Source organism: Meles meles, chromosome 14, assembly GCF_922984935.1.
Source record: "Meles meles chromosome 14, mMelMel3.1 paternal haplotype, whole genome shotgun sequence".
Taxonomy (NCBI): Eukaryota; Metazoa; Chordata; class Mammalia; order Carnivora; family Mustelidae; genus Meles; species Meles meles.
In genome coordinates, this window is record NC_060079.1 from 17,891,482 (window position 1) to 17,916,708 (window position 25,227).

The following is a 25,227-nucleotide window of genomic DNA, read 5'->3' on the forward strand; positions in this document are numbered from 1 at the left end:
ATTGTTGCAAATAACAAGATTTCTTTTTTAAGAATAAATAATATTTTGGGGTACCTGGCTGGCTCAGTTAGTTAAGCATCCGATGCTTGATTTCAGCTCAGGTCATGATCTCAGAATTGTGGGACTGAGCCCTGCATCCAGCTCCATGCTCAGCAGGGCGTCTGCTTGTCTCTCTGCTCCTCCCCTGTGCTCTTGTTCTCTTTCTGTCAATAAATAAATAAACTTTTTTTTTAAAGATTTTATTTATTTATTTGACAGACAGAGATTACAAGTAGGCGGAGAGGCAGGCAGAGAGAGGAGGAAGCAGGCTTCCCGCAGAGCAGAGAGCCCGATATGGGGCTCGATCCCAGGACCCTGGGATCATGACCTGAGCTGAAGGCAGCAGCTTTAACCCACCGAGCCACCCAGGCGCCCAATAAATAAACTCTTTTTTAAAAAGAACGAATATTTTATATGTGTAAATATATTAAGATGTCTACAAATATATATTTATATGTAAATATATATTATCCAATATATAGCCAATAAGGAGGTTAATATCCAAAATAAATTGATCATATATATACATATCACATTTTCTTTATCCTTTCATCTGTCCACCAGTACGGGTTTTTCCCATGAATAGGTTGGCTATCATGAATAAGGCTGCGATGAACATGGTACACATAGCTCTTCAAGATAATGTGTTTTTTTCCCTTTGGACATATACTCAGAGATGGGATTGCTGGAGTATATAGTTCCACTTTTAATTTTTTGAGGAACCTCCATACTCTTTCCTATAGTTTCTATGCCAGTTTACACTCCCACCTATAGTGCATGAAGTTTCCCTTTTCTCCACATTCTTGCCAGCATTTGCTATCTTGTCTTTTGATAATAGGCATCCTAGCAGGTGTGAGATGATAGCTCATTGTGGTTCTGATGTGCATTTCCTTTGTGATTAGCAATGCTGAGCTAATGTACGTTTGTAGCTAATTCATGTACTAACGTACATACATTGATTAATGTAGGTATGTAGCTAATTCATGTATCTGTTGGCCATTTGTATGACTCTTTTGGAAAAATTCAGATTCTTCGCACATTTTTAAAAGTTTATTTATTTGTTTGACACAGAGAGATCACAAGTAGGTAGAGAGGCAGGCAGAGAGAATGGGGGAAGCAGGCTTCCTGCTGAGCAGAGAGCCTGATGCAGGGCTTCATCCCAGGACCCTGAGATCATGACCTGAGCTGAAGACAGAGGCTTAACCCACTGAGCCACCCAGGTGCCCCGCTCTTTGCACATTTTTAAATTGGGTTGTTTTGGTTTAGTTTTTTGCTATTGAATTATAGGAGCTCTTTGTGTATTTTGGATATTAACCCCCTTATTGGCTGTGTAGCTTGCAAATATTTTCTCCTATTCCACAAGCTGCCTTTTCATTTTGTTGGTTTCCTTCGCAGAAGCTTTTTAGTTTGATGTAGTCCGCTTGTTGATTTTTGCTTTTGTTGCCTTTGCTTTAGGTGTCAAATCCAAAAAAAGTACCACCAAGACCAATGTCAAGGAGCTTACCACCTATGTTTACTTCTAGGAATTTTATGGTATCAATCTGTAATCCATTTTGAATTGATTTTTGTGTATGGTTTCAATTGGGGTCTGTCATGTTCCCAGATAGAAAATCCATCAAGTCTAGCCCTATTTCCTGTCCAGAGTGCTCTGAAAACCAACACAGAACCAAATATTTGGATCTGAGTAAAAATGTTAAAATTTCCATTTCAAAAGCTGAGAGCTCTCAGGACCAAGACAAAACATGCAGTGATAGATGAAAACCCAACCATATGTAATCCTTGGTTTCAACCTAGTCATTTAAAAACACTTGCTACCAGGGCACCTGGGTGATTCAGATGGTTAAGCCTCTGCCTTTGGTGCAGGTCATGATCTCCAGGTCCTGGGATAGAGCCCCAGCTCAGTGGGGAAACCTGCTCTTCTCTCTCCCCTCTGCCCCTCCCCCTGCTTGAGCTCTCTCTCTCTCAAATGAATAAATAAAAATCTTTTAAAAAATAAAAGTAAAAACATTTTTTACCAAGAAAACAAATCTTTGTGGTTTTTTTTTCTTGCCACAAGTGCTAAGAGTAACAAGAATAAATGTAAACAATAATGCAAAATTCTGGGTAGTGTGTTACTGTATCTCCAATATGTATGTCCAGGCAATCTATACATTTAATACTGCTTATCAATCAGTTTTTGATGAACATTACCATCTTGTCCTTCCCCCAGGAGCTGAAATTAGTTTGCTTTTCAGACCTTGAGTATGTTTTTTGTGTTGATACAGTATTAATTGCTTTTAAGACACAAACTTTCAGAACACTGAAGCTTCTATTTATTCTCAGCCATAAATGATCTTATTTTAATTTTTTTAAATTACAGTTGTTTCCAAAAGCTATTTTTGTTGTGAAGGTGTTAATTATTTCCCGGGCCTAAACTGTGTTAGCTGGCCTAATTTTTGCAGTCCAGCACTGAGCTTGGTTTATTATTGCTTTGTTTAGCTCCACTGAGGGACTGACCTAAAATGCCTCTTCTTTTTAAAGCTGGAGAAAAATGTGATCAGATTGTTGCAACAGTTTCCTAACCAATCTCTCTGCTTTCATTTTCATCCTCACTCTCCAGCTCAATTTATTCTCAAGGTAGCAGCTGAATGAGATTTTTAGTACAAAAATCCTATCTTGTTGCTCCTCTGTTAAAACCTTCATTTCACTCAGAAAATGAATCCTCAGGCCCTACTAGGTCGTATGTGTTCCAGCCCCTGATACACACCACAGCTTGACTAAATCTCACAAACATAATAATGGGCAAAAGAAAATATGCACCAAGAAATACATATTATTTCACATAAATACATATTATTCCAAAGCAATTTTTCAGAAGAGGCAAAATGATGTGTTAAAAGTAATGGCAGTTATTTTGGGGGGAGGAGGGAGTGTATAGTAAGTAGAAGAGAGGAATAAGTTTTCTCGGGTGTAGAGAGTGTTCTATTTCTTGACTTGGGTGTTGGTTCACTGTATGTTCATTTTGTGATAATTCATTGAGTTGTATATCTACTATTTGTGTACCTTTCAAGAGGTTAATTATACTTCAGTAAAAATGCTTAGAGAGCGAGAATGAGAGGTGGTGAAGAAGGCAAGCATAAAACAACCCTCTCAAGTTTTCCTCTGAAGGAGACCAGAGAACCAGAGTGGTGACTGGAAGGCAGTGAGTTTGGATGGAGACTGGAGTGTGAAGGAAGTACAGTCAAAAGATTTTTGTTTGTTTGCTTTTTAAGTAGGATCCCTCCCCTACGTGGGGCTTGAACTCATGTCCCTAAGAATAAGAGTTGCATGTTCTATCAACTAGGCTAGCCAGGCACCCTTTGGGGTTTGTTTTCTTTTTAATGGGAGATATTAAAGCATGTTTATTGTGCTGTGAGATCTACTTTGTATTAAGGGACAATCCAGTGTTCAAGAAGGGATGAGAACAATTGCTAGAGGAATGTCCTTGAGTAGTCAGGAGGGATAAGACCCAGAATGGGGATAGAGGGTGAGGCTTAGAAAGGAATATGGTACAAAGGAATTTGCTGATGACTGGATTCCAGAAGAGATTGGATCCAAATAGGATATGTCAAGAGCTATAATGGTGGGAGAGTAACTTGAGAACTTTAGGACTTCTGGTGGAGACGAAATTAAATAAGCATGGGTCTAGTTCGTCCCCATGGCCTGTTAGGGGAAACTGTTTCTCCTTATTGGCTCTGTGGGGACTGGTTTCTCTTGTAGTGGTGAGGCAGGTTGTGTTGTGATTGGAGGGAAAAAGGCAAGCTGTCTTTATGGCCCTTATGTCACCTCTGAAGGAAAAGGTCTTGAACTTATACTGAATTCCTAGGTACAGGATTATGGAATTAAAAATACATACATTTAAATTTTGACCAACATTGCCAAAAAGGTGATGCAAATTTAAACTCCTGTCCATATGTGACAGTTTTTCCCCACTCCCTTGCCAATACTGAATTAAAGTTTATAACCTTTGCCAAATCTAGTAGTGGGGAAATAGGTCATTGTTTTTATTTAACAATGATTATCATAAACATCTTTTCATAAATTTGTTTTCCTTATGCTTCTTTATGAAAATGTTGCTTATTAACTTTGTCCTTTTTCTTTCTGGTTCCTTGTCTTTTCCTTACTGATTTGAAGAGCTCTTTATATGCTAGAGAAACAAGCCATTTGCCAGTCATATTAATTGAAAATATGGTGTGTGCGTATATGTTTAATCACATGGGTCTGGGTTTCATTACCATTCTTTAAAAGAAGTCATCACTTCAAATTTATAAAAGCATACATCTGCTTTCTTTAATAACTGTTCTGGTTTTGATGTTTGATTTCTAACTCTTTAATATATCAGGAATTAATTATGTTGAATGAGGTAGGAATGCAGCTCTACTGCTTCTATCTTTTCTCCCATAGCTAGCCATGGTCCCATCACTGTTTCTGGAATAATCTACTTTCCCTGAACATACTGGAAAGGCTAACTTTATCCTCTCGTTTTAAAGTACTTACCATTCAGCTCAAGAGGAGGGCTCATCTGGATCCAGTCACATTCTATCAACCTAAGGACTTTTCCTTCTTCCTCAGTACATTGAGTACTTGGCACTTACTTTGTATTCCTGAACTCTGTATCTGGGGTGACATTAATCTGGGTCTCTCACTGTGTTGCTGGATCTTTAGTTTCCGACTAATTGCCATTGACTGGAAATAAACAACTGATCAGCAAATAATTAGAGTCCCCTTCCTATATCTGCTATAAAAGTAGAAATTTATTACCTTGTAAGATCAAACTCCCTGGAAATGGTTCCTCTTTGAAAATATTGGCACTTCCTTAAAGTACACAATCTCTCTCATTTTCTTTTTTTTTTAGATTTTATTTACTTATTTGACAGACAGAGATCACAAGTAGGAAGAGAAGCAGGCAGAGAGAGAGAGGAGGAAGCAGGCTCCCTGTGAGCAGAGAGCCTGATGCGGGGCTCGACCCCAGGACCCTGGGATCTTGACCTGAGCCGAAGGCAGAGGCTTAACCCACTGAGCCACCCAGGCGCCCCCTCTCTCATTTTCTTATGCTCTTTCTCTGTGCACATTTTCTATTCAAGTGCAATCTCTCTTAGTGATAAGATCTAAGCTATTCAGTTAAATGGCCATTAGAAAGAGTCCTACCAAAGTTATTAAAATGAAGCATATGCCTTAAGTATTTGCTTTCTGGAATGTTCGTATTCCAGAATATAATTCTCAACAGCTGACAGTATTGGATAAACAAGGCCTTGCTGTAGTTACTGGTGTATGTGTTCTCTCAATAACCTTGGATGATCACTTTCTCACAAATGAGAAAGAACATTCCCAAGGTTATATCAATAAGAGCACCCGCTCCATACTCACGATGTTGAGTGTCCCATTCTCTAACCACTACGTCTGATCTTACCCCCACCTTATCCTTACATCTCAGTGCTCTATCTAATGCTGTGATGCCAACAATTTTTTTTTTATCCATGCAGGACAAAGACCTCAATCCACTCATCTTCTTTACGGTGTCCTTTCCACCTCCTTTACCTAGCCAACATTCCCTGGCTCTTTTTTTTACCCCCAGATGACACTTAAAAAAAAACTGGGGAGGGGGGAGGGGCATCTGTGTGGCTCAGTCGGTTGAGCATCTGACTCTTGGTTTTGGCTCAGGTCATGATCTCAAGGTCATGAATCTAGCCACACGTGGGGCTCCACAGTGGGCATGGAGCCTGTTTAGAATTCTCTCTCCCCCTCTTTCTGCCCCTACGCCCCTCCCCTTCACACATATGCATGAGAACACTCATATTTAAAATATATATTTAGTATAGTTGACATACAATGTTAAGTTAGATTCAGGTGTACAACAGAGGCTTTTGGTAAGTTCAGCCATTATGTTGTGCCTTCATTATCTTCACTTTCTTGTATACTCCACTGACTCCCTAGACCCTATGTTCTCTGTCAAAAGTGCTTACTGAGACCCCAATTATATCTCTGCCTATTGAACACCATCCTCCAGGCAGCTGAATCTGCCTGGAGAAAAAAACCACCCAAATATGGGCTGACTGGTCTCACTTCGGTTCATGACCACATGCTTCAAGGGCAGGCTCGGGCCGCATAGCAACCCTATGCTGCCATAGTTCATTCACACTCCCATTCTCCTAGAAAGCGATGTCAAACATTCTCCTCTCTTCTTCAGCCTTTCAAAACTCCCACCATCACGTCTATCTTCTCTCCTGCACCTGGGCCCATGTGTGCTTCCTTCCCTCCTAGCTCAACCCACAGGACACCCCTGCTCTTGTCTCCGCAATCCTCTGGCTTACTCAAAGAAGTTGCCCCAGCATTACCTCACCTCTTTGCGTTATAAACACGTCCTTCCTCACAGGATAATTTCCATCAGCATATAGACATGCAGAAATTTCTTCTACTAACCACACATACCTCCCAGCAACTACCCGATTTCCCAACCCTCCTTCATGGCAAAACTCCATTTACAGCTGTCTATTCTTGATGCCTCTCCATCTTTTCCCATTCTCTCTCGAACCCCTCCCATCAGATTTGTATCTTCACTAGGCCATCCAAACCACTATTTTTATTTTTTTTTTTATTTTTTATTTTTTTTTTTTTTAATATTTTATTTATTTGACAGAGAGAAATCACAACTAGGCAGAGAGGCAGGCAGAGAGAGAGGAGGAAGCAGGCTCCCTGCGGAGCAGAGAGCCCGATGTGGGGCTCGATCCCAGGACCCCGGGATCATGACCTGAGCCGAAGGCAGAGGCTTCAACCCACTGAGCCACCCAGGCGCCCCCAAACCACTATTTTTAATAATACATCCCAGCACTCGTACTGAGTGTTCTAACGGCATCTCTGTACTTCTGCTCTGGGTCCCGGGTCTGTGCTCTGCCCAGCCGTCACACTGGCCCTTTCAAAATGTACCTCACATCACGTGCCTCCCTGCTCCATCTTGGGCTGGCTTCCATCTGTTAAGAAACCACAGGTCTTTGAGGATCTACATCATTCTCTCCTCTCCATTCGAGCCTCATTGTCCTCACTGCTCCTCCTCAAATAGAGCCCCCCAAGAGCCTTTGTAGTCTTTGTGCCTCTTACCTGGAATGCTCTCTTCCCAGATCACTAAAACGGCTTGCTATAGGACTTTAGTGAAATTTCTTCCAAATGCCAACTTTTCAACTTCCCTCCCCCGACCTGCTTATCTAAAATAGCATCCCAACTGTCCCTGTCCCCACATTCTCTCTTCCTTAAGGTATTTATCACAGCTCATGACTAGCAGCCATGGCATTTTATATTTATTTATTTCAGGTATCCCCCCTTAGAAATTAAGCTCCTTAAAGTTACAGAGTTTGCTAGAACAGTGCTTGTTATGTGGAGGGTTCGCAGTAAGTATTTCCTGGCTGAATATATCACACAGATATATTTTCATAACCATGCAAAGAAATAATTATGTTGTTTATTGTAATAGTTTTTTAAAAATTTTTAAAATGAAGAAAAATAAATCTCTGTCATTGGGAAACTAGTTAAATACATTTTGAGATATTCTTAAAATAGAACACAAAGTCAGCTATTTAAAAGAATGAAGTCTTCACATACCGGTATGGGAAAGGTCTGTAAACAAGTAGGGGAAAAAAAATGAATGTAGAATATTATACGATTCTAATTTTGTAAGAAATCTAAATTTCTCTCCATATGCATAATTCACATGTTTTTGGGTGCATAAAAGAAAATCTAGAAGGAAACATACCAATCTGTTAAGAGTGGTTACCTCCAGAGAGAACAGGATTTCAGGGGAAGAAATAGACTTTTACTCTATTTATACAATTTTGTTTCAATTTTATAAACCCATGCTACTTTTAAAAAACAAATTAAATTCTTTAAAAAGATCAAAAAGCTATAAATGATTAGTGTTGGTTGATGTCTGTGGGTCTAAATAAGCCTGTGTGACTCAGTGGGTTAAAGACTCTGCCTTGGGCTCAGGTCATGATCTCAGGGTCCCGAGATCGAGTCCTGCATCAGGCTCTCTGCTCAGTGGGGAGCCTGCTTCCCCCCTCTCTGCCTGCTTGTGATCTCGCTCTCTGTCAAATAAATGAATAAAATCTTAAAAAAAAAAAAAAGAAAGGCAAGAAAGCAGAAATTATGCTGGGAAACCACCAGTGGTATGCTTCATGCTTTCAGCAAACAAGGGGCAGAGAGCAAACCTTGAGCAAAAAGGAGTAAGAAAATATAACGGAGCCATTTGTTTTCTTTGAGCCTCTACTATGGGAAAGGTGCTATCCTCAATGACACGTGTACATTTTCTCTAACCCTCAGAACAAACTTGCAAGTTGGGTATTAGCTCTACAGATGAGAAAAACAATGTTTCAGAGAAACTATGTCCTCATGAGCCCTAAATAAAGACCAGAAGCAATGGAGCTGGGATTCAGATGTGCCATGCCGCCTCTCATATAAATGAGCCCCTAAAGCTGGCATATTATGGTGGAAGAGAAACCCTGGACCAGGCCCCCTAGCAACCCTAGAATCATGTTGAGAATCCAAACTGCTTATTCCCTTCCTGCTACAAAAATGCTTCAGCCTGACTCCAGTGGGAGGTGTGGGGAGTGGTGGGCAATGGGGAAGGCGGCTTCACCTGTGAGTGTTCTGCTCCTCTGGCTAGTCACAGAGGAAGGAAGGCAGCTTTGCAGAGAGACCCTCACTGTTTAGGGTCCTGCAAAGCTGGAAGAGCGGCATGAAATGATATTGAGAACCGTGATTCTTCTTCCTCTGTGTAGGCCGTGTTCTGGTGAGCAGAGATGCTGCAGGAAGGGAAGCAAACATTCTCTTGCAGCAAAATAATAGCAACTACCACTTAGGGAGGCTTTACTGCATGCCAGGAACTTTACAAACATTATTTTCAGTCCTCAGAACCTGATCAACTAAGTGAATGTTATCACTTCCATTTTACAGAAGAGGAAACAGGAGCAACTAAGTAAATGATGAGCTCAAATTTATGCCGCTTCTAAGTGGTGGATCTAGGCTTCCATCAAGCCGCTCTGACCTCTAACCTCTAACCTCATGCTTTTTCCAAGCCACTCTGGGAGGCTTAGGGGCTCAAGTGTAAGGCAGTCACCCAGAGGTGAACAGAGCAAGAGCATGAGGCATTGATGATGAAAAGGTGAGGACAAAAAATGTAAAAGAGCAAGTCCTATTCGGGACATACTGTGGGAAGCCTGGACTGGCCCTAGAAGGAACACAATCACCAACAGCTTTGCCTTGTCTTTAAGAGGTAGCAGAATATCCATGTGTAGACAGTGAAAATTAATTTTTAGCTGGAAGCCTGCTGTGACTAGCTTGGCTTTGCCAATGGGATCTCATTAGTATTCCTGAGCTTCCATTAGCATTGGAAGGAAATACCCAAATGACACAAAGCCAGTTCTAGGAGCTGAGATTTAATATTTTTAACTCAATTTCTCTAATGCCGTTAACCTGGTTAGGTACCCTCTTTTTGCAAACTATTTTGAGTCTCAACAACCAAACCATTCATACAAGCACCTTCAAGTTCATCTTCCCCAAACAGGGCCAGAAGCCTTGCCTCCTTGGAGCATGAATTTACATCATTTGCTGCAGAGCTGGAGAACTGGGAGTATTTTTCCCAGTCTTATCTGGACCAGAGCCAAGGTTGTAAGTACAAATCCTTCAACATGATCTCCCTGTAACTGCCCCTTGGGCTGACACAACCCCGCCCCGAGAGCAGCATTTTATTGCATCCTTTGTTGTAGGTTTTCCATTTTAGGGAGAATTGATAGCGATACTAAGTACAAACACATTCTATGCCAGTCAGGTTCTGTGGTGAAGTTTTTAAAAAGGAGCAGGGAAGTCTTGTGGCCAGTAATAATATTTACATTGAAACTCAGCTCTTGCTACAGAGGGTGAGGGCAATGATGGTCAAGAAAGGAATTCCCCTCCCCATATACAATGCTTCTCACATGACCAGAAACAAGGGAGTATTTTGAGATTAGAGTAAATCCTGCAGTCCTTTCTCAGTTACTTAAGATTGGGATTAACCCTTTAAAGAGGCTTTTTAAATGCCAAGATAGTATGTTCATATTCAAATTTCCCAAACACTGTTTTTTACTTCTAAAGGAAAAGAAATAACTTAATTGATATCTCCCCTGTTACCTCTTCCTTCGACTCTATCAAAAGCTTAGAGACATTTTTGTCCAGGTCTGGACTCATTAACCCTATAAAAGAATTGAACATCCTTTTATACTGGAAAAAAGTTCTGGAGTCTTTTAAGCAAGGCATTTAAAATCATTATTTTACCAATTAGATGTCATAAAAGGGTAGGTCTACAGCGCTCCAAGAGGAGATAAAAACCAGTGCTTCAATTATATCGGTCTTCTTTTTTCATTATAGTAAATAAAATCAAAAAGTATTTTAAAAAACATAAATACCTATAGGGAAGTGAATCCTGTGGGGTTTTCACCCCTTAATAATTTATAAACAAGAAGTTTAAGAGTATTAGAATACTACAACATGAGAAAAGCAGTGGGTTGGGGGGAAGGGGAGGAATCAATGTTTATTCTCATTTCTGTGCAACTGCCCTGACATATACATGGCTATGGAAAGATTTTCTCCTTTCCAGTAGTTTCTAGCTCAAAACTGAGATCAACCTCAGGTCTACGGGGGAAAAGAACTGAAAAAGACTTTTCACAGTGCTTGTGGTACTGAGATCTGTTGTTGGGGTTTAAAAGAGGCATGGGGTCTCATAAAACCTACGTCTGGGTGCCTCAGTTGTTAAGTATCTGCCTTAAACTCAGGTCACAACCCCAGGATCCTGGGATCCAGCCCCACATCAGGCTTCCTGTTCGGTGGGGAGCTTGCTTCTCCCTCTCCCACTCCCTCTCCTTTTGTTCTCTGTCTCTCTGTCAAATAAATAAAATCTTAAAAAAAAAAAAAAAGGCCTAAGCCCTAGAATTTTTAAAGATTGTGGCTATTATTTTGAGAGACACTGGAAAACAGCCTGAGTGAGACGGGATGAAAGGAGACAGAATTCAGTGTTTGAAAAAAACACTCTCCTTCCAACATTCTCACATAGCCTTAAGATTATTTGGGGTAAGAAATAAGCAGAAAGGAATATCTGTTTGCAGGGACTTCTTAGGATATGATTTAGCAGAATTTTCGGAACAAGTTTATCTGTGCATTTTTGAAGTCTGTTTCCCTGAAGTTTCTCCCAGCAGTGTCCAAGCCCACCTACTTTATAATCTGACTTCTAGAAATCTTTGCTTCCAGCAAAATACGAAAAATCTTTTTTTTTTTTGGAGTCTCATGAGTAAAATTTAGCAGCATACACGATACTAAGTAATGTGATATGTGTACGTTTTCCTGCTTTTTGTTTTCAGAAAGAACATTATTCTGGGATGTAAAAAGAACCTTGAAACATACAGATATAAGAGGTTTTGCTGTCTTCCATGGGAGTGTCATATTTCCATGGTGATGAAACAAGCTCTTGATACCGGATTAACCAAGGTGATCCCTGGGCTTCCTGCTTCCTTATTCCATGTAACAGGGATACTGGCAGAAGGAAAAGGGGAAAACCAATGGTGTGCCCGAGAACTGCACAGAAAATGAACAGATTCTGGCCTCAAAATTTGTTATGACATGTCAATGTCAAGTATTCAAAGAAATGACGTGTTTTCCAATCTTCATTATTTTGCAAAAGTAGCATTCTACTTTTAACAATGTCTTTAGAGTAATTTTATAAAATGTGAAAGATTGAATAAAAATGAGAAATCACCTGCCTTCGTGTAAGCAGTTTCCACTGCCATCAATATGAACCAAAGGGAGCAAAACCCTACTTTATTATTCTATTTTATTTTGTTTTTGGTTTTCACTCTTCTTAACTATACTTACTCAAAACTCCCTGGCTCTGCTCTAGAAACTTTGAGTTTTCTCACTACTATACTCTGGGCCTGAAATGGTTTTACCTAAATTATCCTACTGACTCACCAAAGCAGTTTCTGAAACTCACCTCCTCGGCAAAACCTTTCTCAGTCAACTAGTGTGGAATTGATTATACTCTCAGTGCTGACCTGCCCAGTTTAGGAGAGCAACGCTCCTTGTGCTTCACCTCTCGACACCAGCCCTTAACATACACATGCTTAGCAGGTTATAGATCGAACAGTGGCTCCCAGACCTGGCCGCCTATCAGAATCATCTAGGCAGGGTACTAGGCCCCATTCTAGAAATATAGAATCAGAATTTCTGGGATAGGAGTCCTGATATGTATAGTTTTCATAAATCTACGAGTGCTTATGATTCACTGCCAGGTTGGGAAGTCAGTGATGTATAGTTTTACTGTCTATTCTGTTTTTGTGTCCTCTCTGGGTATCTGCATCCATTTATATGAATTGGGGTTTGGGGGGGGTTGTTTTGAGAGAAAGACAGAGAGAAAGAAAATGTGTACATAAGTGGGGGAGGGAGGGGAAGAGGCAGATGGAGAGAGAGAATCCCAAGCAGGCTCCACATCCAGCACAGAGCCCAACACAGGGCTTGATCTTACCACCCTGAGATTATGACCTGAACTGAAATCAAAAGTTGGATGCTTAACCAACTGAGCCACCCAGGCGCCCCTATGTGCATTGGGTTTTTAAGTAGAATAATCAGATACCCGCAACACATCTGGCCGTGTTAAAATGTGGATTCCCCAGCATCAGCCCAGACAATTCTACCGATTTGTCCCTGTGGAATATGGGCTAGGAATCTGCATTTTAACATGCTGCCCCCATCCAAAGTGATTTCCCTATATGAGAGTCACACCAGAATCCCTACGGAGACCAGACAAGGCACTTCCTGAGGCCAGCTAGATGGGAAATGAACAGGGTAAACTGATGCCCACTTGAGGAGTTCATTGCTACTTTGTCAGACTAGAAATAGACCCGGTATTGCCTAAATTATGAATTTTTCAGAACTGAGAGATTCAGAGAAACACCTCACAATTCCAAAAACAACCAATAAACAAACACAGCTGCCACTGGCGAGTTGTGCCCTCTGCCTTTGAGGGTTTTACCAGAGCATCTCAAATCTCTGGAAACTTACAATGTCATGAAACAGTATGGGCCTGCCCAAGTGACTCCTTATGATGAATTATAATAGAATTTGTAGGGTTAGAAGGTCCTTATGAGTCATCCAGGCCAATCCCACCATTTAATGTTTGTATCCCCAAATTTAGCATTCCCCCAATCCCAGGGTGATGATTCCCCAAACCACATCATCTCTCATCCAGATGTCCCGCTTGTGCTACACAAATCTGAATGCCTCTTGGCTACCTGCATTAGGATATCCTACACACAGCATGTCCCCACATAGAGCTGTCATCTTCCAAATGCTCTTTCCTTGTGTTCCCTCAGTGGTCATCGGTACTATTTGTCGAGCCACCAAACCCAGAAACGTAGGTGTTAGCCTTACTCCTTCACAAACCCCATAGTGGATCATCTACAAGTCTTCCTAACTCTGCCCCCTTAACCTTCATCAGATTTGTCTACTCTTCATCCCCACTGCCAATGACTTATTTCTGGCCATCTCTTTCCTGAATTACTAAATAGCTACCCCCCCCGGCCCCCCAATTGGTTTTAGCCCCCTTCAACTCATTCTGCCTTTAATTCCCTGAAGCCAGGACAGTGATTCTAAAAGGAAAATCTGATTATGTCAATATCATGACAGTAGTGAGCACCACAATAAGTTCAATCAAAGCAGTGTCACATGGCCCTTGGCTGCCTCTTCGCTCCACTCTTTCTCCATCCCACACCTGAGCTCCACGAACCACCCTGTGGAGTTTCCTGCGCTCCTCCATTTGTGCAATGCAATCCCTTCCCTGGTACCTTTGCAAAAGCAGTTCTCGCTGCCTGAAAACTCATCTCCCTCACTTGTCCCCACACCTCTACCTTCTGGCTTAGCTATGTCTCCTGGTTCTTAAAATCTCAGCTTAATCTTTATGACCACAATGATCACAACCAGGAATCGAATGCTTTGTATGTGCCAGGGCACATACTGTTTTAGGGGCTTGCACATATATCTCATTTAACTTTCACAGCAACATTAGGAGGCAAGTACTTCAGAGAGGAGGATAGCTTAAATGTCACTATCCTCAAAAGCCTCCCATGAGTCCCTGAATGAATATGTGATGCTAATAGGTACCCAATAGTACCTTATATTCTCCCCTGTCATAATACCTGTCTCTCCCAATAAACTCCAAGCTCCTGGATATAGAAAGTAAAAAAGACTATGCTCCAAGTATAGTTATGTTCCCAGCATTTAGGACAATGCCTCTCAAATAAATAGTTTCTGAACACATTAATAAATGACTGAATAATTGCTGAGTTATTCAACATTTGAGTGTTGTCCTTTAAACATACAACAGTTGTGCTTATAAACATTACCAATTACTGTCATTTCTGTCACTGGGAGACCATCTAACTCATATATTAGTAAGAAGGAAAGGAAATAGGTGTAAACAGACTGATCAACTATTAATGAAAACTATAGTGATGGCTAAACATCAGCTTTCATTCTCCCACCTGTCTTGACTTCAAATGGATTCCTAAGTGCTTGACTATGTCTCTTGCTTTCCTTTCTCATAATCATTACTCAACTTCAGACCCTTACACCTTTTGGCTCCACATCCAAGCACCTGTGCATCCAACCGTCTGTCCAACAAGACAGCTGACACTGAGAATACAGAAGTGAGTGAAACTAAGTCCTTCTCTTCAAGACAAAGTCTAATAATTTCCCTCGACCACAGGAAGGGCTCAATAAATGTTCAAGCAGGGACAGTGTCTTCTCTATCACCGGTGTGAAACCTGAAAGCTGTCACTTTTTCTAGGCAAATTCCTTGCACCTTTTTCATTGTAAAAATAACACTGCAACTGTCTCATGACCAGCCAAGTTGATTCTACAAAAGGAAAATCCTGCTTTTTTAAAAAAATAGGCTAAGACTTAACTAACTCTTCCTCCTTGGCTGAGAGTTGAACTTACTTTGAAGAACATAATTTTGAAACAAATTTGGACACTTGCATGAAGTTCAGGATAATGGGAAGCAGCACTGGAAAAAACAGAGCCTTAACAATGGATCTGGTAGCCTTGCTCTTCATGCTGAAAGGAAAGGGGGACTAAGAGCAGCAAGGAGCCAGGACATACGACTTTCACTCTTCAAGTCTTCTGTTGAGTTCCCAGCCACAGACTGTCTCTCATAATCCACATGTACACCTAGGGAAATCCCAATGCAAAGTACAAGTCCCAGTAACAATTAAGACCAGTTGTGAACACAGGAAGTAATCTCGAGTGCCCAAAATACCTCAACAGGTTCTTTTGTGATATCAAAGCAATTACTCCTAAAAGCAAGTGGGTCGACCACACATTTGTAATAATAAGCGTACAATCTTAGTTGGAAACTTTTAGTTCCTTTATGAAGTTGTCAAACATCTACAGGTTCCATCATCATGGCATCTTCAAAGAAAAGTTGTACAATTTAACATGAAAATTAGGCTATGCCTAAAGGAATTTTTAAACTTTTCAAAAATCTTACTTACTTTTCAAAAAGTAAAATTAAAGTCCCTACACTGTACTACTAAAAGAGGGAACACATATTTACTAAACAAAACAAAGAAAGATTATTGTTTTCAGGGTCAAAATTGAGTATTTTCTTTAACAATAAAACTTAAATTGTGCATAAGAACATTTAAGTGAAATATAAAACAAATATTTTTCTCCCCTTATTTTCAGCGGTCTTTTCTTCTTTTTTTTTTTTTTTTTTTCCAGCGGTCTTTTCTAATGTCGGTAGGGAGGAAGAGATGAAAAACAAAGAAAAGCCTGTTAGGCTGTAACTGAAGATCCAGGAAGGAAAATCTACCTATTAGCTATCATTTCACTCACGGAATTGTGAAATACAGAAACAAACATGTCAATTTACTCATTAGGAGTCAAGTGAGGAGGTAAACACCTCTCTCAAACTATCTTAGTTTGGATGGTGAATAACAAAGGGAACTCTCTAAAATGTCAAATCTAGAAAGATACCACCTAGAAATGTGCGACAGTAATTCACGGTGATACTAAAAATAAGACTCAGGTTGCAACATCTATACTCGGTGATGCCAGAGTATCAAAGCACCTCCCTAATCTTCTCATTTTATCAAGTGGATCATAAATTGTGGCATCTTTTTGGAGGAAAAAAAAAAGTCTAGGTCACCAGGCCATTTGTTCTTGTAGTGCTCTGGCTGGGGAGATCCAAGTACCGACGAAGATCAGTGAAAGCGGGTGGCTAGCACTTTTGCTATCTGTCTGCAGAAGCTTTTAGCACATTTATCAGAAGCCTTACAGTGCAAACTCTTTTGATATTAGGTCTCTGGGTGTAGCTTTCAAGATCTTTCTTTGTTCCGTTCTTCCTGTATGGTCAAACTGCACCCAACAGGTGGTCTACAGTGTGAATTTCAAACATATGCTATTAATATGCCCAAAACTGTTGCTGCAAAGGGGAAAGAAAACCGCATTAATTGAATCTCAGCCTGTTCCTACTCATAATGTCACAAATATAGTTTGTACGTCTTAAAGCCATACAAAATGATTTATAAAACTATGTGAAAACTTCAGGTGAAAAAAAAATTAAAATAGGTGCTATTTATTGTTATTAAAAGTAATTATTGTCTTACAACAATTCTCCAACAAAAACTACACACAGAAGTATAGGTCAATGATAACAAAAAAAAAAAAAATTACAATCTCCTTTTCATTTACCCTGGTTTTCCTATTGGTATACTGATGTTCGCTAGCAACAGTATTACATATGTAGGTAACTCATAGTTCAAAATTCCTTTGTAATTATTTTTAAAATATTTTTCTCATAAATGTTTTCTGGGAAGGTCACTATTATTCCCATTTCATAGATGTTGTATGGAAAATAATAACAGCACCTACCTCAATGAGTCACATCAGGAATTCATTAGAGCATCCGCACTAAGCACACAGGGTGTTTGGCACATTTCTTATTGCGTGCTCAAATCATGTCAGCTATTATCAATATGCAAAGTATTAGCAACTATATTAAGGTTATCAGAAGTCCATTTAAAATGGACCAGTCTGGGGGCACCTGGGTGGCTCAGTGGGTTAAAGCCTCTGCCTTCAGCTCAGGTCATGATCCCAGGGTCCTGGGATCGAGCCCCGCATCGGGCTCTCTGCTTGGCAGTGAGCCTGCTTCCCTTCCTCGCTCTCTGCTTGCCTCTCTGCCTACTTGTGATATCTGTCTGTCAAATAAATAAAAAAAATCTTAAAAAAAAAAAGAAATAAAAAAATAAAATAAAAAAAAATGGGCTAATCTGGTTTGGGTCTTCTTCTAGAACAGGAGAGTTCTTCCAAAAAATAAAGATACCACAAGAATTTAAATAAAAACTCGAAACAAAAATTTAAACTCGAAACTAGAATTTAGTATATGTGCTGCCGAAGCGAGCACTTGAAACTAGAATTTAAATAAAAACTCGAAACATTGAAAAAAAAAAGACATCCCTGTTTATATATATTGATCTGTCTGCCTAGAACGCTATTGCCCTCCTCACTCCCACTCTACTGGGCTAATTCTTTTTCTTTGGATCTTGGCTTAGATAGTATTTCTTCTAGATTATACTACATATATACGAGGGTGCTCCTCCTACATGCCCCAGCGCGGATCACAATGACTAGCTTCTACATCTACTTCCCTGTGACACTAAGGCAGGGATCCCACCTATGTATCCCCTTCATTCTTGGTGCTTAGCACAATGCTAGAACAGAGGGGATGCTTCACAAATATCCGTGGTATGAGATCTGAAATCAGACCAGTGGATGTTGGAAGATCAGATTTTCATTGGGCATGACTGCTGCCAGATGAAGAGATAAAACAGCAGCGGAGGGTGGGGGGCAGGTGAGGGTGAGGCAGGGGAGGCTGAATGAGCTGTGGTATCCTAGAAGAAGAGGGGTTAAAGGCAAGGGCTCTAGAGGAAATCAGGTCCCATGTGGGCCCCTAAATTCACACCAGCAGTGCCCCATCCAGATTTGCGGATCCTGGATGTCTAGACACCAGCCCTGCAGCCTGGGAATGAGAGCCGGGGTGAAGCACACCTGGTCCCGGTCTAAGACTTCTGAGCAGAGTGTGAACAACACAGTGCAAGCCAGGGCCTCCTGATGACTGGAAAGAAAGAATCCAATCTGCCCGAAGACCCCAGTGGACTTACCAGACAGTTGGGATGTGTGGTGCACGTCTGGCCCAGCACAGCATTGCAATGCTGAGGAAGAAACTTGGAGACTCTGGGCACAGCTGATGGAAAATGAACTGAAATGTTCTGATTTGTTACAGCAGCTGCATCATAGGAAGGGATGACTTTAGAATAGTATCTGACAGCATGGAAGGAATTAAGGGAGAGGGCTTTGCTGGGAATTCGAGTTTTATACACATCACCAATTGCATTCTCTGAAGTGGAGCTGGACTGACCTTTAATAAAAAAGAAAACAAATATCCATCAGTGTTCACAACTCTGTAACTTGGAATTACTGTATTTGAAATAAATTGTCTTCTATTTCATTTCCTCATGTTACAAATTTACGCTACTCTTACACGCCAATGCTGGTGGAAAAACACAGTGAACTTTTTAGTAGTAGCAGTTAGCACAATACACATACTATAAATCAGCGTTAGTGTGTCATCAGAAGACAGATTTTTGAGGAGCATGAGATCTCTGTGCCAGTGTGTGGGTGCGTGCGCCTCTGTGTGGGTGTGGCTTTCATCATAATCAAAATCATGACCATCCCCATCATCCCTACAAAGCAAGGAAGAATGTTCCAAAGTAGAACTCTATTCAGTAACAAATAAAGTTTGGTCGATTTTCTATCAGTGAAGTGGGTTGTATAATTATATGTCTATATTCTGCACAGTAACTAGAAGGCAGAACAAGATTTTAAAATATATCCTGAATGCTAGCAATGTAATCTGAAGCAACACTGGGAATACCTGTTTATTTTCTATCGGGCATTAATAATAAGGAAAGTAAAGAAATTTTATGTCCACTTTGCATACAAATGTATCTAGAATGTTTGTGAAAGGTCATTTCAGCAAATATGGACAGAGATGTATAGGAAGGACAGGTCAAGGTAGCCTAGTAAAGTCTAAACACTGAGCTGGGTCAGCACTTCAGTGTTACAAAGCCAGATGTGAGCAGACACATGGTGACCTCAGGTGGTCATTTCGCTTATCCGCCCTTCAATTTACTGACCTAGCTGGTGACAGAGACATTGGAGGACTTAACTGATCTCAACGGTTCCAGTGCTCTTTCAAAAACAATTTGGCAAACTGCATTATGAACTACAAACGAGCTCACATTCTTGAACTCATTCATTATACACGTCCAGGAATCCAGCCCAAGAAAAAATCCAAAATATAGAAAAATCTATGTATGGGGAAAAAGTTCCTTTTATAGTATATGTAGAATCACTCTCCCCATAAAACTACAAATACTAAATATAGCAATTCGAGGGTGGCTGAGATTTTTCTAGAAATTATTTGATAAAACATTAAAGCTATTAAAATGGCAGTAAGGGCTGTATAAGAAAAAATTAAAGTATATATGACACAGTGTTTTTTTTTAACAAATTTTTTTGTTAGATTTTATTTATTTATTTGACAGAGATCACAAGTAGGCAGAGAGGCAGGCAGAGAGAACGAAGAGGAAGCAGGCTCCCCGCGGAGCAGAGAGCCCGATGTGGGGCTCCATCCCAAGGCCCTGGGATCACGACATGAGCTGAAGGCAGAAGCTTTAACCCACTGAGCCACCCAGGCACCCCTATATGACACAGTGTTAAATAAAAGAAGACAACAAAATGGGGTGTCCAATATGAGTACTACTGTAGAAAAATATACATAGAAAAAGACTTGAAGGAAATACATTAAAAATGAACAGTGATTATCTTAGCTGGGCTCATGAAGAACTAATAATGCTTTCCAAATGGAAAACTGTATATAAATAAAATTAAAATGGGGCGGGGGGAGTCTGACTCAATGACTTTCAACGTCTTCCCCAGTCTGAACAAGTCTATGATCCTAGTATATGTGTGTCTTTCCAGGAACAGCTGCTTTCGGTGATGAAAACCAAGAGATGGAGGGGCACAGTGAGGCCAGAACCTACCACCAGGAAAACAGTGTTTCAGACTTTCTGCAGAATATAAATAGTGAGAGCACAGACGTAAGCATTGCATGTCCAAGAAGTAACACCGACAGGCATATGCCTGTGGCCTGGCCTTTTTCTGATTTAATCTGTGCTGATTTTATCATTCTGGGTGATATTCAGCCACAAATACTTGAAGTAGATTAACCATGGCTCATGGCTACCCTTTTTTGCTTCTTCTCCCCCTCTGCCCCAAGTCAGAAGGGTCTAAATAAACTAATAAAACACCCTGAATCTTATCTGATTTTTATTTTTTTTTAAAGATTTTATTTATTCATTTGACAGAGAGAGACACCGTGAGAGAGGGAACACAAGCAGGGGGAGTGGGAGAGGGAGAAGCAAGGTTCCTCCTGAGCAGACAGGCCGATTCGGGACTCGATGCCAGGACCCTGGGATCATGACCTGAGCTGAAGGCAGCCACTTAAGGACTGAGCCACCAGGCACCCCTTATCTGATTTTTAGAACAAGGAGAGCTATGTTCTACTTTTGGCCTCTTTCTCCTTTTGACTTTAGTCACCATCCCTAGTAACATCACTTGTTGCTGTGGCGTTTACTAGGTCTACATACTGCGCCCAGTGCCTCTACCACATTAGTTCAAGTACTATAGGAATCATATTGTGCTTTTGTGACTCTCTCTGCTACTACTGTGCCAGGTCCAGAAGAACAAGAATGCATCTTGTTTGTCCTTGTGCCCCCACCTTTCAAACAGGTACATTTGAGCTGAGAACTAAGGGATGAATAGGGAGTTCCCCAGGTAGAGTATAAAAAGGACATCCCCAGTACAGGGAAGGTGCTGAGGTAAGCGAGAAGAAACCCTTCAAGGAAGTCCGCAAAAGAGTGACTTCAGACTCGGGCACTGAAAAGATAGGTCAGGGTGTCCTGTCATCTAGCATCCAACATGAAGATCAGGATCTCAGTGCCTTTCTGGTTTCTTAGTGAAAAGTAACCGTCAGGAATAGAAAAGTCACAAACGTAGCTGTGTTCTTTTACTCTGGCTCTGCTTTTTTCCATCTTCTTATTTCTACAAGTACAGGGGCATGCCTAGACTTTATAACCCAAATATCAAAATGCCTCACGGTGGGTAAATATTTGTTTCAGAAGAAATACTCATCTGATGAAGGTTTCTTGAGTACCAGCTGCAGGCTCGTCAGTGTTCTAGGTATGAGAAATACAGCGAAATGGGCGCCTGGGTGGCTCAGTGGGTGAAGCCTCTGCCTTTGGCTCAGGTCATGATCTCAGGGTCCTGGGATCGAGCCCCGCATCGGGCTCTCTGCTCAGTGGGAAACCTGCTTCTCCATCTCCCTAGCTCTCTGCCTACTTGTGATCTCTCTCTCCCTCTCTGTCAAATAAATAAATTTAAAAAAAAAAAGAAGAAGAAAAAATACAGCAATGAACAAAAGAAGCAAAAAACAATTCCCTGCCTTCATGGAGTTGATATCCCTTCTTAGTGGGAGAAGACAGGCCATGAGAACAAATCCAAATAAAGAATATTAGCAGGAAATAAGTGCTATGAAAAAAATACAGTAGTGAAAGCGGATAATCAGTCCCATGTGTTCTATGGAAAGTACACAATTTTGATTGAGCAGTTGAGACTCACTGAGAAGGTGACATTTAAGCAATTTAAGCAAAGATGTGAAGGAGGAAAAAGGCTGATATGTTAAATGCTCAGTACATAGTTAGTACTCAGTGTGAGTACTTCCCTTTCCTTTAGATTCTATTCATGCAGTAAAGTCACCAATGTGCTTCTCATCTATCAGTAAGATGAGCTTTTTACTGGACAGTCACATGCAAAAGAAGGAAACTGGATGCCTATCTTACACCATACACAAAAATTAACTTAAAATACATTAAAGACTTAAACATAAAACCTGAAACCATAAAACTCCTAGAAAAAAATAGCGGGTAAGCTCCTTGATGTTGGTCTTGGGGATGATATTTGCAAGTCATATATCTGAAAAGGGGTTAATATCCAAAATATATGAAGAACTACTATAAGTCAATAGCAAAGAAACAAACTGATTTAAATATGAGCAGAGAATCTAAATAGGCATTTTTCCTAAGAAGACATACAAATGGCCAATGGGTACATGAAAAGATGCCCAATATCATTAATCACCAGAGAAATATAAATCAAAACCACAAGATATTACCTCACACCCATTAGAATGGCTATCATCAAAAAGACAATAAATAATCAGTGTTGGTGAGGATAGATACAGCAACTATGGAAAATAGTATGGAGGTTCCTCAAAAAAATTAAAATAATGCTACTATATGATCCAACAAACCTATCTCTGGGTACAAAGAAAATGAAAATATTAACTCAAAAAGATATAGGCGTCTCTATGTTCATTGCAGCATTACTGACAAGAGCCAGGAACAACCTAAGTATCCACTGATAGATAAATGGATAAAGAAAATATGATAGATATAGATACATAAATACACACACACAAAAGAATAAAATCTTGCCATTTTTGACAATATAAGTGGACCTTGAGGGCATTATGCTTTGTGAAATCAGTCAGACAGAGAAAGACAAACACTGTATGATCTCATTTATATTTAAAATCTCAAAAAACAAACAGATAAAAATTGAGCTCATAGATACAGAGAAGAGACTGGTGGCTGGGGGGCTGGATGAAATGGGTGAAACCAGTCAAAAGGTGTAAAAGTTCCAGTTATAGACTACAAAAGTCATGGTGATATAGTGTACAGCATGGTGATGTCATTAATAAAGCTATGCTGCATATTTGAAGGTTGCTAAGAGACAAGATCTTGAAAGTTATAAGAAAAAATACTGTAATCTTGTTGACGGATGTTAAGCTGACTTACTGTGGTGATCATTTCACAATGTGTATATATAACAAATCATGTTGTATACCTGAAGCTAATATCATGTTATATGTCAATTATTCCTCAATAAAAAGAAGATGAGCTTTCTGGGAATGATGGTCAATTTTAAGTCCAATTTCTGAAATAACACCATAAAAATGCCTGTGGCCATCTTTTGTACTTCAAGCAGGTATACCAGAAGGACTCATGGTGTAATCGTCTAGTGACACTCCTTTCCCTGGCTACAGCAATGAATGCGGAGGAGTGCAAGGGTGCCCAGGACACCACACAAGCCAAGGATACTACAACCACAAGGGTATCAGGGGGAGCTCACCTCTCACAGCTTCATCCAAGGAGCCCCCTGAGGCAGGAACAGAGTACACATTCAAGCACTTATTAGCTAGGAATCTGATCCCTCTCACAGGTGAATACGTGCTTGTCAACACACCATTTTCCCTTAAAAGGACAGGAAAATAAAACAAAAACCACCTTACACAATTCGCAAGGAAGACTACATGAACACTGCTGAGTTCAATTGTTCTATCATTCATGTTCTAAATAACACAGAGCCTACACTATGAATAATTTTGGCATAAGAACAAATGGTTGAGGGGCACCTGGGTGGCTCAGGGGTTAAAGCCTCTGCCTTCGGCTCAGGTCATAATCTCAGGGTCCTGGGATCGAGCCCCGCATCGGGCTCTCTGCTCCGCGGGGAGCCTGCTTCCTCCTCTCTCTCTGCCTGCCTCTCTGCCTAGTTGTGATTTCTCTCTGTCAAATAAATAAAAATATTAAAAAAAAAAAAAGAACAAATGGTTGAACAGGGTACATGATGATAGTTTAGGATGTGGAGGAATGATTTGCTTTACAGTTTTTGTTTGTTTATATATTCTAATAAATTAATATAAGAAAGGATTCATTTGGCCTGTCACATTTTGTACTAGCAAATTCTTTAAAAACTCCTAACTGAAATAGGTCTGGATGGCTTCAGGGCCCATGACCTCCTGTGACAGAGGAATGCTAGAACGCATCCTGCCTCTGTCCGTCAGCCAGGCATGACCATCACTACTGATAAAGCCTTATTTTAAGATCTTGAGAATTAACAAGAGAAATAAGAGTGAATCAAATGATGAAAGGATCATGGGGCTAAGAATATTACATATTTTATCATTGTGACTAAATGACATACAATGGCAATGGGAAAAGTTCACTAATTTTTTTTTTCCCGGAGAGACAGAGTGCATGCATGTGGGGAGGTGCCCGGGCGGTGGAGGAAGGGCAGAGGGAGAGGGAGAGAATATTAAGCACACTCCATGCCCGGCATGGGGTCTCACACTGGGCTTGATCTCACAGCCCTGAGATGATGACCTGAGCTGAAACCAAGAGTTGGACGTTTAACTGACTGAGCCACCCAGGAGCCCCGAGTTCACGGATTCATAATAAATAGTTGAATTTTCATTATGGGAGGGGGGTTCAGTGCCTGTGTACAATACTTCTATGTACTTCTATGTTCACATCCGAGGAAACTAACAAGCCAACTTCCAGGTCACAAGAGCCCTCATCATACCTTTGTGCCATGATGGTGCCTGGGAGGGACAGCTCGATGGACATCTGTTGCTTCTTACAAAACCTCCTGTTGCTCTGAAGTATGTCCGTAATCTGAGAGGGAGAGGAAGTACGCAATCTATTTAGACACAGGTATTTTTTCATATACACAAACACACATACATTTCCAATTATAAGAAATAAAACTGCGGCTTTAAAGCACTATGTGCGAGGATAAAATTCAAGGGCTCGGGGTCAAATACCTGGCCCATAATGGGTGGGGGGATTTTCTCCCGGATGTACTTCACATAATCAACTGTTGCCTCAAGAATTGAAGCCGAGTCATTCTTTCTTCCCTTTATATACGGCAACAGAGTACGCAGTTGCTCACAGCAATACTTGATTCTTTCTCTGAGCAGAGAATTGTAGTAAATAAGGAAAAATTAGTCTCATTTTCTACCTTATACACAAGGACAAACAAACCTTCCTCCTGGGTGTGTTTACAGAGGAACTGCTTCCCTCCCCAACTAGTCTCTGTTTCACAGAAAGGCCGTGTCCCCAGAAGACAGCAGCCTCT

At 40.6% G+C, this 25,227-nt stretch overlaps 1 protein-coding gene across 1 annotated transcript in view; it reads right to left on the bottom strand.

Annotated features, from left to right (window-relative positions):
* Positions 1-16,531: 16,531 nt before the first annotated feature.
* SOHLH2 (spermatogenesis and oogenesis specific basic helix-loop-helix 2) overlaps positions 16,532-25,227 on the bottom strand; it is a 50,518-nt gene continuing 41,822 nt past the window's right edge. Inside the window, exons 7-11 of the mRNA XM_045978579.1 lie at positions 24,914-25,061; positions 24,673-24,764; positions 23,443-23,564; positions 18,291-18,547; positions 16,532-16,552 (exon numbers count right to left, since the gene is read on the bottom strand). Coding sequence (XP_045834535.1) covers positions 16,532-16,552; positions 18,291-18,547; positions 23,443-23,564; positions 24,673-24,764; positions 24,914-25,061 — 640 coding nt within the window. The remainder of the gene's footprint in view (positions 16,553-18,290; positions 18,548-23,442; positions 23,565-24,672; positions 24,765-24,913; positions 25,062-25,227) is intronic.